Below are 27,619 nucleotides of genomic sequence, written 5' to 3'. Positions count from 1 at the left end.
TTTTTTCTTTCGTTTGCTACCAGTGTTGCCAGTTCAAAATCGCGAAAAGTAGCCAAAGCTTCCCAGAAATAGCCAATCTCGCGTACGGACTTTGCACGGTATGTGATACAAATACAACCACGATACAACATAACGCAGCAAAAGAGCGAGGCCAAAACAAAGAAGACAGACACGCGCACACATGGAGTCCGCGTCCTTCCGCTGCGTAACACCACCCTGCTAATCCAACTACTGTACCCGCATCAAGGTGGTGGTGATGGTGAAAGTAGTGAAAGGGCTCGCCCGCCGTTGTCGGCCTCACAGATGTGGGCAACGTAGGGCAAGCAAAGAGAACCTCTAGGCGTTGGAAGAGAAATGATGTGTTCTTTGCGTATTTTTTGGAGTAATAGCAGGAGAAGATAACGTTTGCATTTTGTTACCCAACTCACAACTGAAGATAAATGTTTTCATTGTCCACTCTATTGACACTGCCATCGTGTTGCTGTACGTTTCTGACCCAGCGGTAGTTGATATTCAGTGGCACATAAATGCTTGAATGCAAATGCAAAATGTGTAACATATGCGCATGTGTCTGCTTTACATGCATGTCCCGCTAGCATTGTTTCTGGGTGTGTGACTTAGCACAAATTGAACAAAACCCAGGAGCATGGCATAACCCCTTTTTTCTATATAACGCCGCACGCGCAGGGTTTTCGTGCAGGAAAAAAAACAGTTTTCACGAGTCGGACTTTCATGGTGATGCCAGGACGGGCGAAGTTTCCTTTGTGCAGTGGAGCAGCCTAGATCGTGATTATCGTGTTGCTAAACGAGCAGAATCTTGAAAATAATGTTATGTATGGTCAGCAAAATATGACTTATTAGCATAGTGCACACGTTTTTCCTATTAGAAGGTTCAGTAGCGCTGCTGGCATGGTCACGTGAGGTAGGAGGAACATGCTTTTTGAGTGGAAGTTGAAGTTCATTTAAAATTTAAACTACTCCATTTGTATGCATGTGTAGAAAAGGGGCCTGACCTGGCTGTCTATCCCGTTGACACGCATGCCTTTCCCGTTTCGTATCCTCCTATCGCGAGTCAACAAATTGCAAATACGGTCCTAAATAATATTTGACAGGTACACACTGGTACGTAGATGTCATTGCAACAAAAATACTAAAAAGGGGATAATTCGACTTATCCCCTTATTGCATACGGAGGTTCAATTGTGTCAGGCCACAGCTTGCATATCGAATGCAAGTGTGGTTGTACATAACGTTGCTCGTGGCAGCTGAATGAGTTGAATGAATCACACTTGCTTATACTAGGCTTGCTCAGAGCACTTCCCCTGTTCCTGCAAGCATTACGCAATTTTTTTAGTCCCCCCAGCCAAGAGGAAAAAAAAAAAAACACCAGGTTTTATAACAATGTTACGGGTTACTGCTGCAGCATAAAAATACCAAAAGCTTTGGTGTGAAATAGGACAAATGAAAAAAAAAAGAAAATTCTTAAGATTTTAGAATTTGTTGTGATTTTTTGTGTACAAACTCTCCATCCAACATGCATCACATCTCATTCCCCTCCCTACTCCAGATCTGCCATGCACGCGTCCAAGACCGAAGCCACGAACGCCAGCGGCGGAGACTCCAAGAGTATGTCTTCGTTTCTTCCCTTTTATAACCCATTCTCCCCCCACTCTAGCGCACAAAGGGCTACTGCCACATTCCGCGAAACGGGGGAATGTGGTCTTCCATTCGATGTGGCCGGCAAAGGCCCCCGTTTTAACAAGGTGTGTGTGACCGAAAGTGTGAGCTCGAAGGTCGCAAAAAAAGAGAAAAACAGAAATCTCTGGTCCCTTTTTGTTTAGTGTGTGTCTTCCTCTCTTTTTTCCGTTGTGCCTCGCTTGTCGGCATTCTGACGATGCTCCGCCCACAACAGTGTGCCGCCGTGCCACCCTTAGCAAATGGAGCATGGGTTCTAGTAAGCTAACGAGTCAGGTAATGAACGACGACGGGCTCGACTCTCTTTTATTACTCGGCAAAGGGCGAAGGGAGGTGTGAGTGGCTCGGTCTTGCCTCACGCTCGTCTTGGTGTGTGTCTGTGTGTGGTGTTGCAGGTGGGACGGCAGACGCCAAGACCAAGGCGGACTCGGCTACGACGGAGTTGGAGAAGTACTGGCAGGTGGTGAGGAGCAACCCAGCCGATTTTACGGGATGGACGTACCTGCTGCAGTTTGTGGAACAGGAGGTTAGAGGGATCGTCGTTTCGTCGTGATTGATTGATGGTTAGACCCTGATGTTTTAGGGTTAAACCCGATTTTTCCCCGAATTTGCGCCCCGAGTTGAGGTTCACCTATCTGGGGCTAAACCCGATTTCTACCTGCAAAACTGCACCTAGGCTAGGCACCTCGAGGCATCGCCGTGCTAGTTTCTCACAAAATATGCGACTGGCCCCTTACTTCTGGCACTCTGGATAAACGGTACAGTGAACGTTTATTCTACAATAATGCCCGATTTCTCCCCGAACTCAGTCTGATGGTAATTTTTCTGCCCGAATTTGCGTGAATTTTGGACATCAATTTATTGACCCGATTTCTACCCCCCGAATTTGGAAAAATATAAAACCCGAAAAGTTCAGGGTCTAAACATAATGTAATGTTACAGAACCTGAGGCGTTTGAACGTGTATTGCATAATCGGAACGTGAGATTGTACTGTCTGCTCCTTCAACGTTTTACTGAGTTACAAGTGCATATGTAGTGAGAATGTAAAGGCAACTTTTACGTGTTCTTACTCTTCTCTGTGCTTTGCAGGATTCAGGAAACGTTTGAGGAGTACAACAAGATGTTCAAGGTTCAAGCAACGGCCAAGAAACGTGCGGCAGAGTAAGTTTTTAGTTAGCCTGTTTTTAGTTTTTGCGTTTTTCACATAAATCTCGATGTGTCCCTCTAGAGACGACGCGGCAGGTGGAGAGAAGAAAGTCAAGTCTGAGATGAATGGCGGCGACGCAACAGCTGCAACCGCAGTGGCGACTACTGCAGCTGCTCCCACTGCGACGACCGACCCTTCCGCGCAGTACAATTATGCGCAGTAGTGGGGAAGCTATCCACAGGTGAGGATGTGACTAGGGCCTGACTTTTTCGGGTTTTATTTTTGGCCAAATTCGGAGGGGTAAATATCGGGTGATATTTTTCATTTGAAAATTCGGGTGTATTCGGGTTAAATCCCGTTACGGCATATTCTGTCGTCAGGAATTCGGGTGTATTCGGGTTAAATCCCATTACGGCATATTCTGTCGTCAGGAATTCGGGTGTATTCGGGTGATTTTTTTTTGTTTAATAAAAATTTGTCTTAACATGGAACTAATGTTTAGCAATGTTATCAAACTTTATTTTAATGCGCGCTTATGAGTGTGCCACACGACCCGGATGTTTTTGGGTAGATTCGGGTTAAACCCGAATTTTACAGATTTCGTTCGGGGGGTAAATAAAGGGGGGCGGATACGGGTTTAACCCTAAAAAGTCAGGCCCTAGATATGACCTGCTCTCGGGGGGGTCCGAAATACGAGGCATTTTTGTACCTGCAAGCTTTTTTGAAGTAATTTAAGGGAAAAAAATTTAAATATTCTGCCAAACACATTTGAATGAAGTATCTTTACAGGGCCATCTTCTAATGTTGATTGATTTTTTACCTTCCATTGTAGCTACTTTCTTCTCTTTCTCTCTCTCCACAACTGTTATGGACGGACATACGTGGCTGTTGACGTTGGTGTGCCCTATAAATAGAGCCTGAAGTTTTCGGGAAATATTTTTTTCTAGATTCGGGGGGTAAAAATCGGGTAAATGAACATGTGCTCTAAATCCATGTGAATTCGGGTGAGAAAACTTCCAGTATTCTAAATTCGGGGAGAAATTGGGCTCAGGTACTCAAACTAACTGTACTGGTTTGGTACAAATGGTGATGTAACTGCGTTTGCTGCCAAACAAGTTAGTGTGCATTCCTACAGATGTCTTAGTGAGGGCAATTTGCCGGGTAGAAATCGGGTTTCATCCTAAAGAGGCAACCTTCAATTCGGGCTGCAAATTTGGGGAAAACTTGGGTTAAACCCTAAAACTTCAGGCTCTACCTATAAAGCTATCGCTGGAAAACATGCCTCTGCTTCAAGAGTTGTTTAACTTGCTGAGGGTTGTGGCTACGTGGATGTATTCAAATGTGCTTCAGCTTTGCAGCAGCTTTTGGAGGAGCTATACCATACAATAACTTAATTACAGGCTTACGGCTACCAGCAGCAGTGGAACACATATCCAGCAACGTCGTACTACCCAACGCACTGATCCCAGTCAACACATCCGAGAATGAGGTTTCCGTAAAACCACTGCCTGGTGCTCCAGCCAGCGCGCGGGCAATTCACTTCACTCATTTTTCTTCCGGTTTTCTCTACTCCCACATTGTTTGCTCATTTGATGGTCGTGGATGGGATCGCCCCTGAAGGGAGGGGTTCAAGGCCACCGAAGAAGGCAGGGACCTCCACTGGGCATTGTAAATAGCAGTTCCTCTGCTGGGACTTTAGTTTCCTTTTTAGCGCTGTGTCGCATATGTGTATAAATTGAGTAAATAAAACTGTTTGTGTCACTATGTGGCTCCATCTGTGTGCAAAGGTGGCGACAGTTGCAGTGAAATGCACAGGCTTCCTTGGATCAGTTGGTATTGTTGCAGGCTTGATCCTAGCTGAAAACAGCAGCAGTGGCAGTGCATAGGTAGGGCCTGACTTTTTCGGGTTTTATTTTTGGCCAAATTCGGGGGGTAAATATCGGGCGATATTTTTCATTGGAAAATTCAGGTGTATTCGGGTTAAATCCCGTTACGGCATATTCTGTCATCAGGAATTCGGGTGTATTCGGGTGATTTTTTATTGTTTAATAAAAATTTGTCTTAACGTGGAACTAATGTTTAGCAATGTTATCAAACTTTATTTTAATGCACGCTTATGAGTGCGCCACGCGACCCGGATGTTTTCGGGTAGATTCGGGTTAAACCCGAATTTTACAGATTTCGTTCGGGGGGTAAATATCGGGCGGATACGGGTTTAACCCTAAAAAGTCAGGCCCTATGCATAGGTTGCTTAGACACTCATGAGGGACGTTAAACTGGGTGCACCGTATACTTGTGGGCCCCCTGTGTGCAAAGTTATTACACAGAGAGGCTACTGTGGTGCCGTTCATGAGAAAAAATTGTCTTGTGACGTCGTGTCTATTAAATGGCAAGTGATTAACGGTAAGTAATGGCAGTAAGCTGCAAAGGGATGTGGGGGCTGTTGCAAACAGATGGCAATGGTTGCTACATGACTGCAGGTAATTTTGCCGAGTAAAAACGACACATTTCGCCATGTTGTTTTCCCCTCTAGAACGGACATATAGGAGTTCCTCTTTGCACGTGGTTTTTGGAATACGCTTTAGGACAAATGTTTCCATGCAGGATCGTCGCTTTTCAGTTGACGTAAAAAGTAACGTAGCTGATGCTCTCATATTTTACTTTCTTCATGCCGTACACAACTGCGGGGGCGCCACAATAAACCCACTATTCGACACATTTCGCCATGTTGTTTTCCCCTCTAGAACGGACATATAGGAGTTCCGTCTTTGCACGTGGTTTTTGGAATACGCTTTAGGACAAATGTTTCCCTGCAGGATCGTCGCTTTTCAGTTGACGTAAAAAGTAACGTAGCTGATGCTCTCATATTTTACTTTCTTCATGCCGTACACAACTGCGGGGGCGCCACAATAAACCCACTATTCGACAGATTTCGCCATGTTGTTTTCCCCTCTAGGACGGACATATAGGAGTTCCGTCTTTGCACGTGGTTTTTGGAATACGCTTTAGGACAAATGTTTCCATGCAGGATCATCGCTTTTCAGTTGACGTAAAAAGTAACGTAGCTGATGCTCTCATATTTTACTTTCTTCATGCCGTACACAACTGCGGGGGCGCCACAATAAACCCACCATTCGACACATTTCGCCATGTTGTTTTCCCCTCTAGAACGGACATATAGGAGTTCCTCTTTGCACGTGGTTTTTGGAATACGCTTTAGGACAAATGTTTCCATGCAGGATCGTCGCTTTTCAGTTGACGTAAAAAGTAACGTAGCTGATGCTCTCATATTTTACTTTCTTCATGCCGTACACAACTGCGGGGGCGCCACAATAAACCCACTATTCGACACATTTCGCCATGTTGTTTTCCCCTCTAGAACGGACATATAGGAGTTCCTCTTTGCACGTGGTTTTTGGAATACGCTTTAGGACAAATGTTTCCATGCAGGATCGTCGCTTTTCAGTTGACGTAAAAAGTAACGTAGCTGATGCTCTCATATTTTACTTTCTTCATGCCGTACACAACTGCGGGGGCGCCACAATAAACCCACTATTCGACACATTTCGCCATGTTGTTTTCCCCTCTAGAACGGACATATAGGAGTTCCTCTTTGCACGTGGTTTTTGGAATACGCTTTAGGACAAATGTTTCCATGCAGGATCGTCGCTTTTCAGTTGATGTAAAAAGTAACGTAGCTGATGCTCTCATATTTTACTTTCTTCATGCCGTACACAACTGCGGGGGCGCCACAATAAACCCACTATTCGACACATTTCGCCATGTTGTTTTCCCCTCTAGAACGGACATATAGGAGTTCCGTCTTTGCACGTGGTTTTTGGAATACGCTTTAGGACAAATGTTTCCATGCAGGATTGTCGCTTTTCAGTTGACGTAAAAAGTAACGTAGCTGATGCTCTCATATTTTACTTTCTTCATGCCGTACACAACTGCGGGGGCGCCACAATAAGCCCACTATTCGACACATTTCGCCATGCTATTTTTCCCTCTAGATCGGAAATATAAGAGTTTCGTTTTTGCACGTGGTTTTTGGAAGGCGCTTTAGGACAAATGTTTCCATGCAGGATCGTCGCTTTTCAGTTGACGTAAAAAGTAACGTAGCTGATGCTCTCATATTTTACTTTCTTCATGCCGTACACAACTGCGGGGGAGCCACAATAAACCCACTATTCGACACATTTCGCCAAGATGTTTTCCCCTCTAGATCGGAAATACACAATTCCACCACTATCCAGAGCTGTCGTGCCATGTGTGACGCGCTTAAATTCATTCTGTGAAGCATACTTACCGGAAGTATAACTCCAACAACGTGTGGTATGCCTCGAAATTGTGAAAAAGCGGGAAAATAAATACAGTAAGAAAGTTTCTTCTGCTATGAAACTACAGCGAGCCCTGCACTCAACTTCAACGCACCGTCACACATGTCGTCATATACAGCCAGGCTCTATAATGCGGGCGGCCTGTGAAGCCGGCCCAGGACTCGCAATCCCGCACTGCGATATAGTCGAGATGTTGTCCGCCTGAGCGTGGCATTCCCGTTTATTTCTCTTCTTTCTTTTTCTTTTTTTTTTCTCGCGATATGTTCTACGCGGCACCGGATCAAGTGCCAATTTTTACGTACAATTTTAGCGTCCTCCAAGCAGGGTTGCGGAGTTGCCACTCCGGGGTTGGAATGATTCCGGAATCATTCCAGATTTATCAGAGCCCGGAATGGAATTGGAATGGAGTGGCGGAAACTGTCCTGGGAATGGAATGGGAATGGAATTAGGGTATTTTTTCGCACGCGGAATGGAATTGGAATGTAATGGTCTGGGTGGGTGCCACACGGTCAAGGGCGATGGTTTGGTTTTAAGAAAAAATAAAATGGAGATTTTGGCTTCACTAGTGTGAGGCCCACAACCCACATCACTTGCACCAGTTACTTTCGTGGAAAACTCATGTAATGATTATGCCAATGAAGAAGAGGAGGAGGAGGAGGAGGGCGAAATACAACCTTGTCTTTGTGCTTTTTCCGCGCTGGGTAATCTCCTCTATAGCACTGCTGGGCTAGCTAGTACGGTTACCGGTCCTAATTCTTTTATTGGTGGAATTAAAGGAATGGAATGGGGTTGCCAAGCCATTCCAGGAGTGGGAATTGACCCTACCTTTTCATTCCGAGGAACTGAAAGGAATTGAATTATCATAAATCTTCACTACTCGGAATGGAATTGGAATGGAACGGGTGATCCCATTCCTCCAAAGCTGCCTCCAAGGCTCCCAAACACACTTTTTATTCGTTTTATCTTCATCGCACACTCCGTACTTCATCTTGGTTTCCCCCGTACATTATTATAAATTTCTTTCAGTGCTTGACTATATCTATATCTCCAGAATAAGATACACCGGCACTGCCATGCTTTCTTTGAACAAACACAAAAACCACGAAAGATGAAAGTGTATAACAAAACAACAAAAACCATATCGCGGCCCCTGAATAAAAAGTCGTCGTCAGGGAGGAACAAGTCGGAAGCACTGAAAAGAAGCCATCAATAAAAGAGGCTGAGGAACTCCCTTTCCGCTCTACCCGCCTGCAGCGCTGCAATTGGCTGGCTTTCGACCAATAAAAATTCTCGCCTTTATCCTCAAACATGTCTGCTCCGTGGGGGAGCAGCGAAGGAGCCGCGCCGCACTTTGTAAACATAACTCTCCGACGGGGTCGACCCTCTGGGTCGATACGCCCCACCTTTCGCTGCTGCAGCTGCTCGCCGAGGCACGATATACTGTAGAAGTGGTTTTTTTCCGCGTGGAGAATATTTTCGCGTTTTCGAGCAGAGCTGCTTTGAGGATTAATTCGCGAGAACTTAAATTCGCGACACAGGTTTCCGGGAGTGCTTTGCTCTTGCATATCGTGCCGCCGTCAATACTCGAGCATATTTCGGCACGTACTAAGACATCCGTTGTTCACGTGGATTGCGGCATTCTAGGTCTATTCCTTTCTTCTCCTCACAGACATAGGAGGAAAGGTCCTGTCAAATGGCCTTTAGGGACCCTGTAGGAGGCCATAGTACTGGCCGTGTGCAAGTTAGTCAGTTTATTTTAGCAGTTCTTATTAATTATCACTCGGGACACTGACCAGTTCGGTTGAGAAGTGGTACTATCATTCAAGCTGGTTTTGAGAATGCGGGGAAAGGCATGTTTTGACTTCGTGGTATAGTGGTATATTGCATGTATAGTGCAAAGCGTTTATAGGAGTAACAAAACCATGATGAATTTTCATTTCTTTTCATCTTGCCTGATGGGATAAAACAATCTTCTGCACTTGCTTAAACTGCCTATGCTACATGAAGTAGAACGTATCAGGTAGTCGCGGTATAGCGTCGAACGCCGAACGATTTTCGCCCTCATATGGCCAGAGTTATTCGCGGGAACTTAAATTCGCGATTTTGGAGGTGTGCGCGAAAAACGCGAAAAATAATTCCGCGCGAAAAAAACCACTTCTACAGTAGGTGATACATCTGCCGCTATACAGACATCCTATTGGATGATGAAAGGCGTACGCCCTTTTTGTGACAGTTACAGACTTTTTGTTAATTGACACATACACACAAAAAAAGCGTAATCCCTGTGCTCTCCTCAATTAAAAAGTGGCAGTTGAGGAAAAATCTCTCCTCAAATCAGAGGTTGGTGTAGAGTGTGCTATATGCGGTGAGGTTCTGTCAGTGGTTTATCCAGAATCCCAAGCATGGAGGGGTGTTAGAAAAAATTGGGGGGGAGGGGGGTCATTATTATAGTTACGTCATTACACCTTAACATATCATTACCGACATGTATCTAAAGCTGAAATCGCAAGGGCACCCCCTGTAGGAGGTACATAGCTGAAAAAGTTAGGGGAGGGGGTGTCACTGAACATTTGGGGGGTGTTAGGGGGGTGTAGTGGGGTTCTCGATAAATCACTGGGTTCTGTTTCTAGAATCTGAAATGGTCTACGTATTAGGACCACTTTGGTTGGTACGTGGATCGACATGGGAGAATGCGCTCAGAACACACTCTAGAAAAAAGAACTTCACTGCATAGTATGCTGTCACGCATGACAGGAATATTTTACAGCAGTGTGGAATGTTGTTGGAAATGTTTTGAAAATCCGTCCCTTTTACGCCTCTCTCTCTCACACACGCACACACACACGTGCACACACACACGCGCGTGCACAGACAAACACGCAACCACGCACGTGCACGAACACACGCACGAGCACTGGGTTTTGAACACAGATATTGTATCATACAGTTTATCTCGCATAACTTGGAACAAATCGTCGAAACCTATTTCAATTAAAGGAAGAAATGCGTGGCTTCCCGTCGTGCCAACACGAACGTACCGTGCCGTTCTCCAAGGACAAGGAGGAAACAGGAAAGGGAGAAATAACGGAACGTTAACAGCGACGGATCCCCAAATCCTTAGTACAAAACCACACTCTAGAAAAAAAAAAACTAAAATCACAATCGAAAATCATAATCGTTAAATAAAAATCCGCAGTTGAAAAAATACGTAAAAAAAAAATCTTGAGAGAGGCGATGGCACGTCCGGTAGTCGGTACTAGTGTGTAAGGTATAAAGATACTAAGGTACTAAGGGCACGATCTACCGACCTCATTTTTATTCATCAAAACGAAAAAAACTGATTTTTTAAATCCTTGATGGAAACAGACGAGCAAGTGACACACACACACACACACAAAAACTAGTACACTGTACTGCTGCTATACTTCGAGGTTCGAAATGACGGGCTGCTGAAAAGCTTGAAGTGATCAGGTGAAAAAAAAGAAAAGAACAAAAACCCTGTTGAGGGAGGAGTAATGTATTCTTCGGGGATTTTTCTAGCAATCCCTTCCCCGTAAAGATTTTACAACGCTTCCCCAAAATACATGACGAAAAGGGCCAAAACGCCTGCCCGTAAAAGCCAAACCCCAATAAGTCACAGCCAGGGATTTTTTCCGAAAACCTTACAACCTCCCCTACCCCTATACCGGGCGTTTCAGTTAAATCCCCGGTTAAAGGGGAGTTAAAAGTTTCAGTTAAAATAATTCGCGAACGGGTGCACCAATCGACGAACTTTCGTTTTTACAAGTATCTGTCCGATACCACCTATACAAGCTGCGCACCGTGTGAATGAGTGGGAGGCGCTCATTATTGAAATAAAAATTCAAATGAGTTTCATGAAAAAACATAACTTCTAAAGTAGGGCGCTGTCGGCATTAAAATGGGTACTACCCCTTTTGGGACTTTTAGTGGACACCTTTAGAGGAAAATCAGCCACCGAAGCGGGTCATTTGTTGCTGTAATTAATTGGTTTCGGTTTACATATTTTGTCGCGGCTGGTCGCGGTGAAGCGCAAAAGGACGTAATTCATTGGTGGATAAGGGAGTGGAAGAGCGTCCTTTTGCGCTTCACCGCGACCAGCCGCGACAAAAATATGTAAACCGAAACCAATTAATTGCTACAACAAATGACCCGCTTATCGGTGGCAGATTTTTCTCTAAAAGGTGTCCACTGAATGTCCCAAAAGCGGTAGTAGTCGTAGTACCCATTTTAATGCCGACAGCGCCCTGCTTTAGAAGTTTAGTTTTTTTACGAAACTAATTTGAATTTTTATTTAAATAATGAGCGCCTCCCACTCATTCACACCGTGCGCAGCTTGTAGGTGATTTCGGACAGATACTTGTAAAAAACAAAGTTCGTCGATTGGTGCACCCGTTCGCGAATTATTTAACCCGAGGATTTAACTGAAACACCTGGTATATATACCTGTCAGAAAAGCCCCAAATGCCCAAACATGCAGCAGATACGCTCCCCCCTCCCCCTTCTTTTAAATCTGCCATCACCATCATCATCGGGAGTCACACACACCTGACGAATTCCAACACTCTAGCTGAGATGAAGGTACTGCTAAAGTCACTGGTACCATTGAGCACCGCTGGATCTCCGGTCCTAATTTGGAACCGCCAAGCGATATGGGCAAAAGCATACTTATAATTAGCTCATGGTCAGTTATTGCGCAGTTTTATTTCATCGTGCCCGAATTTGGGGTGGGAACACACCCTCATTCGCCCTCATGTATGTACCTAGCGCATTCGGCACGAAAACCAAATCAACGCCAACCTTCCGTCTTCTCCCTCAAAGACCAAACCTCTCGGTGTCAGAAAACAAACAAATCTCCTCTGTTACGCGTAAGTCACTCCATCTATCGCATGGGCCCGCGGGCAAGTATACACCCTCTCTCTTAGATTTCCCTATACCGTGCTCAAAAATCCGAAATTCCCCTATATTCCTTGTTCACGTGATCTCTTTGTTCGAAGAACGCAATTTCGCATCGCACATGGCTGATGTTTCCACTTTCGTTGTCCTTTGATTCTTTCGTACCTTTTACTTCTCTTGATGTTCTTGAAGAAGTGTGCAATATGCATCGTGTAATACGTCATTTCATGTCACCGTCTAGTTCATCGGTGCCGAATGGTGGACGATATCTTGCTGAAGGCGTGTGTGTCGTCTTGAACAGCTGATCGACAGTGGTTGCTGCAGTGTGTGCGTCTTATGGATAACATTCCCTCTGCAAGGTTGGTCGCGCTCGACATTGGAAGGCTTCATTTGCAGTGTTACTGCGGTTACCTAGGTCCTGGAGGAGTAACACTTCATGTGTACAGTGAATGATGTAACCTAATGAGCCAGAGTGCAACGTTCGGTTGTGTACATGTATCACTTAAATTGGATTGGAGAGGTACCTTCTCTGCTCTCGAAATAAAGTTGTTGTTTAGCAGTAAGGGGCTGAAGTTGAGCTGGTTATCCCTACAGATCTCTACCCTGATTGGAATACACATGTGATGCTGGTTGGTTGGTTAGTATAAAAAAGAAAACTACGGAGATGTTAGCCGAACTTTACATTGGGCCGGGTACTCCAGTACGCTTATGAGATCTGGCTCGATTTGTATTCTTATTGCGCGATTACGGTGTGATGAGCGTATCAGATGTGTTGCAGAATTTAGCATTCAAGTTCAGCAGCTCGGCAAACAGTTCGCTAGTAGAAATATTACGTTGCCTTTCTTGCTACCCCGTATTTCGCATGATATGTTTTCGAATAAAGGTGTGTCTTGGCCATATCAAAGTTCGTCTCCTGTACGTATTTGAAATTAATCAAAGGACTCAACTCTGCCACACATAACAACGCGAGAGTCCACATCTCAACGACTTCAGGTGAGTATATAATGTGGTTGATATCCGTGAACATAGCAGCAACTGAAGCCAATTAAACTAATCATATTGGTTGATTCATCGTTATTTCATCGTAATTTCAACTGGCTATGCTTGTAGTGAGGCTGCATGTATTTCTCTGTGTTCCCCAGATGGAGCCCGACTCATATGTGTACCTCTCACTCCTTAAATTTATAAATCGTCCAGTTGTTTCAGAAGCTGAGAATTCAATCCTTTACTCATATAGCAGCGGATGATGTTTTTGGAGGTCCATATGATACGCAGACTCTGCGTGCATGCCACCTATAATTGAACGTACATTAACGTGAAACTGCTTAATTGAGGCGATCCTTTGCTTACGACAACGCTATATACACAGCGTTCGAACTGTTTTCATGCTTTCGATCGACAACATCGTCTGCCTGCTAAGCGAGCCGCACTGGGCTGAGATACAAAACCTGAATCGCTTTTGCCATCCTTCGAAGTTTTCTGTGACATATAGCATGCGATAGACTATTGAGGGACATTCGAAGCATCTTTTCGATTGCCTTTGAGACATGTCGAGAACATGGACAATGGATTTCAATTTACTCCCATCTCTACTTCGACGCAGATACGGCAGGCGCTAGGCAAGAAATGTGGATAGTAAACGCTAGAATATCCGGATAAAGATTGAACATATTTTGATCTGATTAGCTTGATAATCCAGGGCAACTTTGAACACCTCTTCTTGTCCAAAAACTTTCAAGTGAAATCGTGCCGACGAACTTAACACCATGCGACCCGTCGCCTGATCGCGTTAGGGTTATTGCTTTTTATCGCTTCCGCGACTATTATATCGTCTTATTTCAGATAAATTGTGTCATTTCAACTTTATTTGATGTTCGGGGCATCAAGTGGAACAGCCCTCGTTAACCACTCAGCGTTCTAGCCAGCCAAATATTTGTTTTCAGTTGGGGTGGTAGTGAAATCAAATTTCGGCCATTTTTTTTCTTTATTATTTTTTTGGCGGCGATGTCAATCACTCCAGTAGTTTTAGCAGACGACTTCGTAAATACTGAATGGATCATTATTGCAACGTTATAGTTTTTCTTCTTTGTTTATTAGTTGCTCATTGTTGGTGGTACGGACAATATTAGTTTGTTCGTTTACGTTTTTTTTAACCGAAAAATTTACCTTTCCGCAAGGGGCGCTAGTGTTTGGATCCCCAAGGCGCCCGTTATCTCCCTTCAGTTTGCCCCTGGTCGCTGTTACGTGAGGACGTTAACAGCATCATCGGGTGCGTTATCAGCAACCACGGTACGAATTACTTTTTATTGTTTGGTCTTAAACTAATTTTAATGTCGTCATGGGGTGTAAGTTTTGGGAGTGTTGCTGGCCGTTTCCGTCTTCGCGTATTTCCAGTTGTCCTGACTAACTTTACGTGAACGCGTTCCATGGCAGACGACCTGATGTTCAATGTCCGGCGCCTCTTTGCGACGCTGCTCGCTGTTGTAATTCGGTGGAGTTAATCTCTTTCGGTATTATTTGGAATTCCTGGTGCCACTGGTCGCTTGTTCTCGTTAGCATGCATTTTGTTCTCGTTGTTCTTATTTTTCCTTTTTTTTTAATTGGGACAAACGCGTTTGTACTGTCATGGCGTCGATTTATCGCGTGATCTAATGCTTTTCGCGGGCTTCCTCCTGGTTGGATGGTGAGGTTCTGATGACGAGCGCCCATGATTGAACGCACATTTGGTGTTCGTCTGCTTTGTACAGCATGGGGTCGATCTGAGTTTACCGTGAGTTTTTCTTTTTTTAAATGTTAGCTGATGTTTTATTTGTAATTTATTTCATTTATTATTCATTTACATTTGTGTAATATTAGCATGGAAATTTCAACCAAATTTGTAGCTCGAATTCTGAAATTACTTTTGGCGGGCTGTTTTTTTTTTTCGCCATTTAGTTTCACACTTGATCCAAAAATGGAGGTGGAGGCTCTCGCATTGTCTACATGAATTGTTTTCCAATTGTGTAACAACATTCTCTTTCTCTTTTCAGGGCAGTGCCTAGATTTTAGGCACATGACTACCTACCTTTTTTATTTTTTTTTAGCACAACTTGCCATCAGAACATGCAGAAGACTTCTATAGATTTAACGTTGATACCGTGATGAAAGTGTAACGTAGGGTAGGTGAAGATGTGTGTGGTTTTTGTGGCGCCTCGAGCGACGCATAGAAGATCGGTATGTGATGGGTAAAATACCCTTTTTCTTACTCTTAGTCGTAGCATTAGTGGAGGCGCAGAGTCCGACAGGCGTTTCTGACTATCTCGTACCCACGATAGAGTGTATGTCAGCTTTTAGTATGTCTTTTGTGCTAAGTTACAGGAGTGTTTGAGGGAAAGGGGGAAAGCCGTGGCCCTCGTGGGGAACTTGGGGATTCTGTGCGCGCGGGTTGGGATACAGCTTCGGTCTGGTGCGAGATTGTTCAGTGCGCCTGGTCTCCTTGTTCGCAAAATTGTATTTTTTTTTTAACCTAAAGAAATATATGTAATGTGTGTGCATTGGGCTCTGTGTTCTTCGCTGATCAGGATTGCTGTGTGATTGGGATAGTGAAGGCCTCTTCTTGGAGCGGATGTTGTGTTCCGAGCAGGGTTCTTCGCTCGCTGTGCCTCAGGTGCTATTCATTAGCTTTTAGCTTCAGGGATTTTGTAGCTATATACGGTGTGTTCTGTGCTTACTGTGCATTTTAGGAGCTTTCCTCCGTTTAAAATAAGTAACTAGAATCAAATGTAATCTGGTGATTATATATAAATACTTTAAGACACTCCGTATACGAATACGATGATTTTTTAAATTAAATGGGTCACTGGACCCACCGCCTTTCTTATTTTTACTGTCTCTTATTTTACCACGCAATTGCATAAAATCTCAAAAATCCAGATCAAAACCAGTAACTTCCCAGAAATGCACAGTAGCGATTCCTCTTGCTCTCTCCTTCCTTTTTATAGAACGTAGTGTTTAGAGTAGTTCTCTCCGCAGCATAGCTCAGGCTTAGTGTGCAAGGGAATTAGCTTACTCTCTTAGCCTAGACATAGTCCTATAGTGTCCTGCATTGCCGGAATCCAGGGATGAAGAAACTTCCTGCTCGTCACTAGCGCTTATATAGATAACCAATATATTAAAATTAACGTAGTCCAACTGCTGCGTGCAATAGTTAATGATAGGTCGGGCACGCGACAGGAAGAGAGCAGCCAGCGGATGGAGGAGCGGAAGGACACGATCGGAAAAGCCTGGAGGAGAGCTGAAAGGAGACAAGCCACGAAGAGCTGTATATCGTTACAATTTAACTGTTAATGCCACAGCAGTTGAAGTGTATATAGGACAGGAGTAGTGTCAGGATATCGCGTGCAGCCGTAGCTGGTTAGGTACAAGCTCAGCTAGGATAGACAGGTAACGAATTGCACTGCGGTATCTGAAGTGCACTGTGTATGTCGCGGAAAGCATTTAGCTACAGGATATTGTCTCAGTGGTTGCTGTAAAGAGGTTCTCCGCCAGTAGAATATGATCCATTTCAGTGGATGTCGTTCATGCTAGGCTTAGCTCGGATGTTTTCCGTCGGATTCAATCCTTTCACGATATTGATATTTGGTATCGGTTCCGACACTGTGTCCTCTCTGTCCGTCTTTGTGGTTAGGTTTGCGCATCGCATTTGGTCGTCTATGAATGAGTTGGACATTCCCTCATAAGCTGGACATTCCCTAAAGTTGTGCGTATCAAGGGTCCATTATCAGTCTGGTCGAATCTTGTGCAATGCATGTTCAGGTTGGTTATCAGTTGCGTGGCGCGTCCGCTAATAACATCCTCCGACCTTCTTTGTTCTGTGTTCTTTGGTTCGACTTCGGTTCCCTTATCGGGATATCCCTATCTTTCTCCACGTAATGTCCTCCCATTCTGGTCGTTAGCCTGTGTCGGAACCTTCTGCTTTTGAATCTCGAACAGCACCACTGAACAATATCAGATAGGCTAGTGAGGTTTAGCTGTAAGAATACCATACTCTATCGCGTTAAGTTGTATGAGAATTAGAATAGGAGCACCTGGGGTACAGTGATGGAAACGTGAGCCTGGCACATGGCGTTCTTTCTGGATTCATTCACGCCTAAATAAATGCGCCATAAGTGAAACTCATTTCTGAGTCTATTTCTATACCAGTAGCATAAAATGTAATATTTACCGATTACTCGTTCTTATCATAAATTAAAAAAAAAAAAAAAACGTTCATGGCCATGTGCGAGGCTCATCACACGGTCAGCTCTGTCTCGCTCAGCTATGATAAGTCTGAAAAATGACGCACTTGGTCTCTGGGGTATACGGGTTGGGTGAGAGGCTGTCCACGAAGATATACATACAGCCGTATATAATAAGGTTAGGTGCAGCTTTTAGCTTTACCATTAGTTTGTCTGCAAAGACGAAGAAGGGCACGGCTCGCGGCTACAGTGAGAGGGGAGTCACACATATATTACTTTGGGAATTACGAGTGTCATGTACGCGAATTCATATAGTGCTTGTGTAATGATGTTGCGGGGTTGTGGGCCCCTAAATATAGCTACGATAGCTCGCACCGCGTGGTACCCCGACAGAGGCACCTTCGCGGTCGTCTCTCGTCGGTAAGTATGTCGGACACACTAGGCTACGACTACCATGGGAATACGTGGGAATGGAAGGGCCGTCACCGTCATACCGGGCTCGTCCGCTGGTTTGGGTAGGTGTAGGCGCGAAACACTGGGACGGGCGCATATATTTCTGGCAGCCGTTTAGGGCAGGGTCTGGATTACTTTAGGTAGACGGGAAAGCGGACGGGTGCGCACTGCGACCGGTTAGCTTTTATGGTTGTATTAATGATAGCCGTGGCGGTGGCGGTCCTGGGGTGTCTTCTGTTCGGGAGTACGTAGGGAGTAAAGACGGTTGTCGTTAGGGAGTAAGATTTCGTCCCTGGGTTTTTCAGAGTGTATATTGCGTGTGTAGGGTGTCATAAATGATAGGGGAATGACAGGAAAAGCGAGACAATGGAAGGAGATGGTTATGAGTGGAAATTATTAGTTTATTCTATAGCAAAAAAAAAAAAAAAGCAAAGTGTTGCTTTGACTTCGTAGTGTGACAATTAGTAATGTAATTAATTAATATAAACACGATTCCACTCGTACACTATCTCCTTCGAGGAACACTGGTCAATCGGCCACTGGGAAACGCAACAGTAAGTTGTACCGCCGTGGGACATATCGCCGCGGACGTGGCGGCGCTGGATGGAAGCACGGACCTCCCGCCGCTGGAACCCCGCTAGCTCGGTCTCGATTAGTGGTTATCGGTGAGAGAGTCCACACCAGCGCGAGTGAGCACATCTGCTGTGCTCGTGTCTTGGGTTCGTACCTTCGGGACGAGTCTCTGGCCGTGGATGATCCCTCCGTATAGCTGCTGATCGCCACACACATATGCATCCATATATCTCATTTATGGTTAGCTGTATCTGCGTATGCGGTCGAGCCTAGATCCTCTCCAAACATCTGTGTGTTAGGCGGTGGAGTTGGACTGCTCGGCATAGATGCCCGCCCGTGTTAGGCTTAGCTCGCGTACGTTCTCTTTCAGTGCGAACATGGCGATTGAATAGAAATAAAAATTGAAGTGTGTTTTAATGTGTGATGTTCGGAAAAAAAAGTGTGTGTCTGTGTCTCTTTACTCGTCTTGTATTGCTGGGGGGGGGGATTCAATATATAATATAATTAATAATATAATATATAATAATAGAATATATATAATATATATAATAGAATATATATAATATATATAATATAATATATATAATATAATATATATAATATTTTTTTTTTCAACTATATATACCGAATCGTCCCCGGCGAAGGATTGGCGGAGCGCGTGCGAGTCGGCTTATCGCTATAGCTTGGCTGGATTAATTTGCGGCTGCTGTACTAACCTCTTCCTCCTTTTCAGCATTTCCACATTGTTTCGATGTGGTACACTAATCGTTCTGCTTGTATTTTTCAGGTTCTCACCATATATTTCCCCATATGTTTTAATTTATCCGCTATGTTTCGCTGGAACTGTCTCCCATGCAATTGGTTGCCCGTCGAGAATAATATTGTGTCAAGGACACAGGAATTGGAGGAACTGTTTATTCAGGCTCTAGAGCTAGAAGAAGCGAGAGCAATGGACGAACGAGATAATGATGATAGCACATCTTGTGCCTCACAATGGCAACAATTCAGAGATTTTATTTATTGAGAGATATATTCAACCACAGGAAGTATTTGGGACCAGAAGAAACTTGCTTTAAAAAAAATCATTTTTATAATTGATAATAAGTAGGTTAGATATGGGTGTGGTGTTCCTTTTTCGTTTTTCTTTTTCGTTTTCCAGAGTGGTGGTTCCAGCAGCCCATGATCTCGAAAGATACCGGACTATGGAGTGCAGCCGTTGGTTCTCTATCATCAACAGATGTGGTGATATTTTTTCTTTTCTTTTCTTTCGTAAGATTAGAAGGCAGCCAAGATTCTATACTGAAACGCCTCTGAGGCTTCTGGAAGAAAATGCTCCATGGAAGAAAATGACTGCTGCATCTTTAGGATAGGTTGAACTCTCATGCAATTAGTTGTCCATCAAGAGCAATATTGTGGCAAGGACACACAGAGATCGGAGGAACTGTTTATTGAGATCATAAAGTCGCTAGAAGAAGCAAGAGACCATGGGAACAAACGAGATATGATGCTCACGATAGTACATCTTCTGCCTTATAATATCAACAAGTCGGAGCTTTTACTCATTGAGATATATTCAACCACAGCAAGAACTTCGGACCAGAGGAAGAAGAAACTGACTTTAAAAAAATCATTTTTATAATTGATAATAAGTAGGTTAGGTATGGGTGGTATTCCTTTTTGGTTTTTCCTTTTCGTCTTCCAGAGATGGTTCCACGAGCCCATGGTCTCAGAAGGACTATGGAGTGCAGCCGTTGGTTCTCTAACGTCAACAGATGTGGTGATATTTTTTCTTTTCTTCCGTAAGGTTAGAAGGCAGCCAAGATTCTATACTGAAACGCCTCTGAGGCTTCTGGAAGAAAATGCTCCATGGAAGAAAATGATTGCTGCATCTTTAGGATAGGTTGAACTCTCATGCAATTAGTTGCCCATCAAGAGCAATATTGTGGCAAGGACACAGAGATCGGAGGAACTGTTGAGATCAGAGTAGCTAGAAGAAGCAAGAGACCAAAGGAACAAACGAGATATGATGCTCACGATAACGAGATATGATGCTCACGATAGTACATCTTCTGCCTTATAATATCAACATGTCGGAGCTTTTACTCATTGAGAGATATATTCAACCACAGCAAGTACTTTGGACCAGAGGAAGAAGAAACTGACTTTAAAAAAAATCATTTTTATAAGTAGGTTAGATATGGGTGTGGTGTTCCTTTTTGGTTTTTCTTTTTCGTTTTCCAGAGTGATGGTTCCACCAGCCCATGGTCTCTGAAGATACCCGACTATGGCGTGCAGCCGTTGGTTCTCTAGCATCGACAGATGTGGTGATATTTTTTCTTTCCTTCCGTAAGATTAGAAGGCAGCCAAGATTCTATACTGAAATGCCTCTGAGGCTTCTGGAAGAAAATGCTCCATGGAAGAAAATGATTGCTGCATCTTTAGGATAGGTTGAACTCTCGTGCAATTAGTTGCCCATCAAGAGCAATATTGTGACAAGGACACACAGAGATCGGAGGAACTGTTTATTGAGATCAGAGTAGCTAGAAGAAGCAAGAGACCAAAGGAACAAACGAGATGATGCTCACGATAACGAGATATGATGCTCACGATAACGAGATATGATGCTCACGATAGTACATCTTCTGCCTTATAATATCAACATGTCGGAGCTTTTACTCATTGAGAGATATATTCAACCACAGCAAGTACTTTGGACCAGAGGAAGAAGAAACTGACTTAAAAAAAAATCATTTTTATAATTGATAATGATAAGTAGGTTAGATATGGGTGTGGTGTTCCTTTTTGGTTTTTCTTTTTCGTTTTCCAGAGTGATGGTTCCACAAGCCCATGGTCTCGGAAGATACCCGACTATGGAGTGCAGCCGTTGGTTCTCTAGCATCGACAGATGTGGTGATATTTTTTCTTTCCTTCCGTAAGATTAGAAGGCAGCCAAGATTCTATACTGAAACGCCTCTGAGGCTTCTGGAAGAAAATGCTCCATGGAAGAAAATGATTGCTGCATCTTTAGGATAGGTTGAACTCTCATGCAACTAGTTGCCCAACAAGAGCAGTATTGTGGCAAGGACACAGAAATGGGAGGAAGTGTTTATTGAGACCGCTCTGCATAATTTCCACCAGAAGAATTAATCACCTAGTGATGAACAATGGTGAACAATGAATGTCGACCAACATAAAACAAGGCGAGATAGCTGGTGTGTAGATGAAATAGGCATCATTTTCTCGAGCCTGAAAAGCAAAGGGCACTGACAGAACGAACTGGACACTGGGAATGAACGGACTGAACTGACCATTGAGGATAATTTTATGGCTGCAACTTCACAGATCATAGATTAATGAGCATTCTTAAAGGCCAGGCATTTTAAAATGCTTTGTTTCGCTGTTTCTGACCTTTTTTCTATTTCAGAAGCAAATACAACTGCAGCCATATCAAGCACATCTAGCATCTTCCCTGCTTCGCTTAACTGGCCTTTGGAAGCTTTGGACACGGGCGACTAGCTCGGACTTCCCAGGGGGGCAAATTGAAGTGTATCTGTGGGAGTGCAGCCAAAGGAGACAGTGAGACGTGAGTGATGCCTTTATAACTATAGGCTCACGTGGTGTGTCCTGGGCAGACTTCACAGGGATCGGTCCCGGCAACTGCCTTAAAGTGTCTGAGGAAAACTCAAAAACTGATAACGCCTGTTTGATGTTCTCCTGCTATAAAAGGCTTGTTTTTATTCGCAGTTGTCACAGATACATAGTAGAGCCAGGCGAATAGCAAAATTTCCATTGTGTATAGTTTACGAATATTTCACTTGCACTGCAAATGGAACCCGAATAATTTCATATTCCCTTCTCGTTGTTCCAGCCTCAGAACATAAATTCTCTCAATTTCTTAAGATGGCGAATCAAATTTAAAAAAATCAGAAAAGGCCAAATTCGAGTAATTTTTTGTACATACCCCATGATGAAATATTTTGTGGTGTTGCATGGATTAAATGCTGTTCTGCTCCAAACATCCAGCATAACATATTGTAAGAGAAGTGCATTAGTGGGATGAACTACGTTGAGAGAGTCATGTTCCATGCGGCCTGCTTTGTGTGAATCTCCTCATTACTGTGCTTTTAGAAACTTGCACATATTTCCATCTGCTGCTGAACATAACTCAGAAAGTTGGGAGTACATTTACTGGAACCTGCAGTGTCAAGAGTACAGTGTTGTACCATGAGCTCCCAAAATCTGTAGACTTTCATGCCAGAAAATCGTTAACAGTGTAAAGCGGGCATCACGTTACGCTCGAGTGTAATGAGATCAAGCCGCACACAAAAAGAACAAGGGTGGTAACGTGAAGTGGGCTTCACCTAACGCTTGGGTGTAATAAGACGAAGCCAACTTGCAGAATTGCTATAGCGATATCTCGCTTCAGAACTATTGGAAAAATATTCGAAAATGTTGAATACTGAAACTAGGTTGCGAATAGCATTTAATTAGCATCAGATGTTAATTTCATGTTGGAAATTTCGAATAACTCTAATCGCCCACCGATTTATTTCATACTTGTGACTGAGTACGAAACAGATTCGACCTCCAAACATAAATCACTGAAGTTTCAAAAATTGTCAAGCAACATGAAGTGAATGCCCCCGGCTGCTTAACATCGAAGAGGCTGGTTTTCGAAAACACTTGTTTTTTTTCTTCCCTGTTTGCGCTGGTCACGTGCGCGGCTCGACGCTGCCGGCACCCCTCGAACGATACGCGGAGGGAGCGCTGCCGCGTGTCACAGGTGTCAACAGCGGAAGCCTGCTTACCGGCACCCTGTAAGGATGCACTGTCATTCAAAATGCCTGCGCGGTACTTGTTCGGTACACGGTAGTTTATTGCGGTATTGCACGGAGTGGAATTCTAATGTGATGCGAGGCTGGAGCAAATAATTTTCTGTAACTTGTCATGTTGAATTATGACACATTTCTGAGCCCTGTCGTGGTCCATTCAAACACCTCATAAGCAACCACACCTACATTATTGACTAGTTTTTGTTACCAGTGCAGGTCTTTCCGAAGAAGAGCCAGGAGTGGGGGCTACCAGACTTCGTCAACGGTACAACATCGAAGTGTCAACCTCAAGTAAACATGTACTCGTGGATATTGTTTTTGTGCTCCAAGCACCTTCAGTCAACAGCTATGTATCATCCCACAAGACGTAACGCTGCAAGTGCTTAGCACGCTATGGACAACATAGCGCATATACATATTGTTGTAACATATTGTTGTATTGTTATATTGTTGTGTGGTTTAGGTTTATTGTGTGTGTGACAAGTACGCAATTGTTTTGTATCATGAACAAACTTGACCAGCTGAGCAGGGAGGTATGGGGCATTGCTCTGTACCGGCTGCACCTTCTGCAGGTTTTCCTGGGTTTTCCTCGCAGACAGAGACGAATGTGGGTGCAGTTCCCATGAAGTCGGCCCAGGCCGCAATTTCGTTCCCCCCAAAATGGCGGCACCGCATGCCTTGGACGTAATCCTGCTCTAAACGTCCATGACGCATCTTTTGCGTTCCCTTTAAGTTTCACTGCGACATGGCTCGCACTGTGCAAATGACAGTCGACCATTTTGCATGTTGCGTGGATGTTTTGAATGTGTGCGCATGTCACGTGCGCACGTTGTACATACCAAACCAGGACCCACACCAAATTAAAGTCGGGAAACAAATGAATCATTACTTTTAGCCAGTACAAATTTATTTAATAGTCAGTCTCAAAGATTCTGGTATGGTATTGCAACATGCACGTGTCTGTGTGTGTATAGCATGTGTGTGCATGTGCGTACGTACGCAAATGTTGATGTGTCCGTCTTTAACGCTACTAAACTTCCGTGGTTGAATGTCATTTGCCGGGCGGACTTTGCTGCAGTGAAGCCATTATTCGGTTTGGTTCGGTTCGGTTATTTCAAATGGTCAGGTTGGATCCGCCTGGTTATTTGAAATGCAATTTTTAAATTATATCCTCGATGCTGTGTGTGCCTTCAGGTGCACTATATTATGGTTAAATAATGTGCCAGGATTTTTCTGGTATTGAATAGTTCATTGTGAGTGTTTCAGTGATGTGTATTTTGTACATGCTGATGCTATCTGATTATTGCGTGAGATTTCTTTGTGTATTAAATAGTTCATTTTGTATGTGCTGATGCTACCTAAATAATGTATAATGATTGACTTGTTCTTGTGTATTAAATCTGTGTGATTTTCATCTTTCTGTACATTAAATTTCAGGTGCTTTGTCTCTTCACTTTGTGTTCTGTGTGTTGAATGCCAGTAATGTAGCCAGAAAAATATTTCTAGAGGAGTTCGGTGAAATCCTCCTCTGCATGTGAAGTCCCATTTCCCTTTCCCAAATGTACTACCAAAGGTGAGAGTGCATTGTCAATCCAGCAATCAAATATGGATGGGCAGTTATAAAAACATGGTTGTGAATTGGACAACTTACAACACATTGAGTAACTTTCTTGTCTAATTTGCAAATCATTTTTCATGTGAAGGATGTCTGCTTGCCAAATTCACAAGGTATGAAAAAAGTTTTGATTCTTTCAAATCGTTTAGAAAATCTGATGTTCATGTCCTACAAAAAATCTGGGCATTGTGTCAAGCATGTTAAAATGTCTGCTTGTAGAGGTGAAACACTGGTGGAAACTTTTTGCAAAAACTCTTTACTGAAATCCTGTCAATGACGTGTGAAAGTGCATTTGGGGTAGGATCTTCGTTGCAAGAGGTAACTGTTGAAGATGAGAGGACAGAGGGATGACGATGGTGTTTATTCCGTTGAAAGGAACTAGAATGATCGCGATGTCTGTCACGCGAGCGTCACAGTGACTCATCTTTGTTGACAATAGAATGTTGACATAACATTCAACAGTAACAGCAAAAATATAAAACACTGAAGCAACATCTTTATATTTGACTTTGGAGAGTGAGGAGGTTCATTGCCACAGGCAATACTCTACCCCATTGCTGGTGGGAATGTGGGGAATAAAATAACGAGCCCCTTCACAATAACGATCGAAGTCCGATGGTGTTCAGAAATGCCAGAAGAGCTTTGAGTGCAGAGCGTTGCTGGGCTGGGCTGGGCTTGGCTGGTTTAGGCCAGGGACCAAGCAATTTCGATAGGGCTTTCCCTTAATGGTTACATGCTTTCATTCAGTGGACTGCATTTCGTCAGGTAGGTAGGTAGGTACCTGACGAAATGCAGTCCACTGCATGGAAGCTTGTACCCTTTAAAGGAAAGCTTCAGTGTTTTATATTGCTGTTACTGACCCAACCCTTTGCAAGAGGTACAAAAATGAGAGTTCTGTTGTAGTTTATGCAACAAAAGGAAGTGTGGAGTTCAATTGTTTGCATCGAAGTGCTCACCAAAAGCTACGGTGATCGAAGGTCTTGCTGTCCCTCAACCCTGCCTGGTGGGTGTTCCTTCATGGCTTGGCTTGAACTAACTCCAGATGAAGGAATGAGCAGATTAAACAGAAGCACTTCCGGTTTCCATGGATGCTCACATCTTTGGTAGATTCAGCCAATGGAAATGAACCATTTTGATAGTGAAAACTTTGCCCATGGAGCTGCCTTGGTCTTGGACAGTGGCGTAGCCAGGCCCCCAAGGTAGGGGGGGCTCGATACAACCCCCCCCCCTGATCCTGTGTCGACAACACGCACATACTTGTGCACACTGCAAACTGAGGATTAAAAAAGGAACGAGAATAGTTGATTTAGACGTTCACAGTACGATTACATGTATAGGCTGTCATGACCAATGAGGTGGTGTCACGTGATTGGAAGTATTTTGAAAAGCTCATACTTTGAAAACCATTCAAGAGTGCTTCTTAGATAGACGCCATGAACTGCAAGAACTTTCGCGATCGTCACACTGGTCCCCCCCCCCCCCCCCCCATATATTATGTTCTCGGATTTGCATGATTTGTGTGGGTTGGTCCGTGGCAGGTAGCGGGGGCTCGGGCCCCCCTTAGCCCCCCCGTGGCAATGCCACTGGTCTTGGAATACAGGTTTGCCATCATTCATCACAACATCAATGATCATTGTCAAATGGAAGTGCAAGTCCAACGAATAATTTTGGGCGGGAGTTCCCCTTCATATCTGCAAGTGTGAAGAAACACTGAAGCGAATACATTGTACTGAAACAATTTCTGTGCATGCTAGGTAGTATGTAAAAATGAAAAGAAAAAAAAAGAGTATAGTTTGTTGAGTGACAGGACCCGCCCCTCAACATGTGCCTCAACGCGTTCTGGATGTCCCGCCTTATAGTCCGAGAAATAATGTCACTTTAAACCACAACCAAGCCCTGGCGTGTAGGAAGGGGTCTGGAAAAGTCACTGCAAAGCCATCAACTTCTGTCCGTTTTAGAACAGGCTGATATCACCTTTCCGTACCCAACACTGTCAGGTGGTGGTGGTTCAAATAATGTTGGTTGGTGACATGTTGCTAAGGGGCATTGCGCGACCAGGGCCGGCTTCACAGAAATGACTTTGTCCGGTGTGCCATTATGAAATAAACTGCTGCAGCGCAGAGCCTATCTGACAATTATGTGTCGCACAAACAGAAGTAGCGGTAGAATAGCGTTGTGTGAACTGCAGACGAATCATGTGGAAAAGCGGATCAATGTGTGTGTACGATTACCATAGCGACCATAGTCAATGCCATAGTACGAAGGATGGAGCAAGCGATATGAAGCTGCTGCTTACGTGATGTTAAAAGTAAATTATATTTCGTCGATGAACACTATATATTATAATTAAGAAAGTTCTTCATAATGGCTTCAGAAGGTTGCTGTATTTGTCTGCATAATTCTTGACAAATCTTGTATCGCGAGTAGAGTAGAGTACCGTGCACCTAATCCCTTTTGATACAGGGCAGATCCCAAAAATAGGTTCACAGGTGCAAAAAAATAGACAAAAATAAAACTAATTAGATAAAAACGTGCACACACACACAAAAATACACATTGTCACTTATGTCTGTCCAGATGTTGTCGATTTTTGTTTTTTTAGTTGCTCCCACTTCACAAGGCGGCGCTGCGCATGGTTGAGCCGTTCTGTCGATGTGGTTTCGGTTTCCCAGAATAGGCAGGCGACGAGGTCTTGTTGGTTTTCTGTTGTTTCGTGGCTCTCTAGTTGAAGCGCGTCACATTCTGTCAATATATGATATAGACTCTCCATTAGAGCCCTGCACGGGCCGACTTTTCCGGGCCCGACCCGGCCCGGGCGCATCGAAAAATGGCC

At 43.9% G+C, this 27,619-nt stretch overlaps 1 protein-coding gene and 2 long non-coding RNA genes across 9 annotated transcripts; all 3 read left to right on the top strand.

Moving 5' to 3' along the window:
* The first annotated feature begins 65 nt into the window (after positions 1-65).
* Positions 66-4,607, top strand: LOC135401008 (uncharacterized). Of its 7 annotated transcripts, none has more exons than XR_010424701.1 (6): positions 66-98; positions 1,568-1,971; positions 2,091-2,221; positions 2,786-2,857; positions 2,925-3,084; positions 4,244-4,607. XR_010424701.1 is itself a non-coding variant. In XM_064633097.1 (5 exons), exons 1-4 carry the CDS (start codon positions 1,535-1,537, stop codon positions 2,966-2,968), a joined length of 339 nt encoding a protein of 112 aa, XP_064489167.1. In that variant the 5' UTR covers positions 127-1,534; the 3' UTR covers positions 2,969-3,143; positions 4,244-4,607. The 7 variants fall into 7 exon arrangements, 2 of the variants coding, with proteins under 2 accessions (XP_064489167.1, XP_064489166.1); XR_010424700.1 differs by lacking the exon at positions 66-98 and adding an exon at positions 133-922; XR_010424698.1 differs by lacking the exon at positions 66-98 and adding an exon at positions 134-483.
* A 7,206-nt stretch (positions 4,608-11,813) lies between these two features.
* LOC135399847 (uncharacterized) lies at positions 11,814-12,660 on the top strand. The gene is made up of 2 exons (XR_010424426.1): positions 11,814-12,069; positions 12,339-12,660. It is a non-coding gene; the product is annotated as an uncharacterized LOC135399847 (long non-coding RNA).
* A 6,287-nt stretch (positions 12,661-18,947) lies between these two features.
* LOC135401005 (uncharacterized) lies at positions 18,948-24,515 on the top strand. Its single transcript, XR_010424696.1, has 2 exons — positions 18,948-21,922; positions 23,383-24,515. It is a non-coding gene; the product is annotated as an uncharacterized LOC135401005 (long non-coding RNA).
* The last annotated feature ends 3,104 nt before the right edge of the window (positions 24,516-27,619 follow it).

This window comes from Ornithodoros turicata, chromosome 7, assembly GCF_037126465.1.
Source record: "Ornithodoros turicata isolate Travis chromosome 7, ASM3712646v1, whole genome shotgun sequence".
Taxonomy (NCBI): Eukaryota; Metazoa; Arthropoda; class Arachnida; order Ixodida; family Argasidae; genus Ornithodoros; species Ornithodoros turicata.
This window is presented reverse-complemented; position numbering and strand designations above follow the sequence as displayed.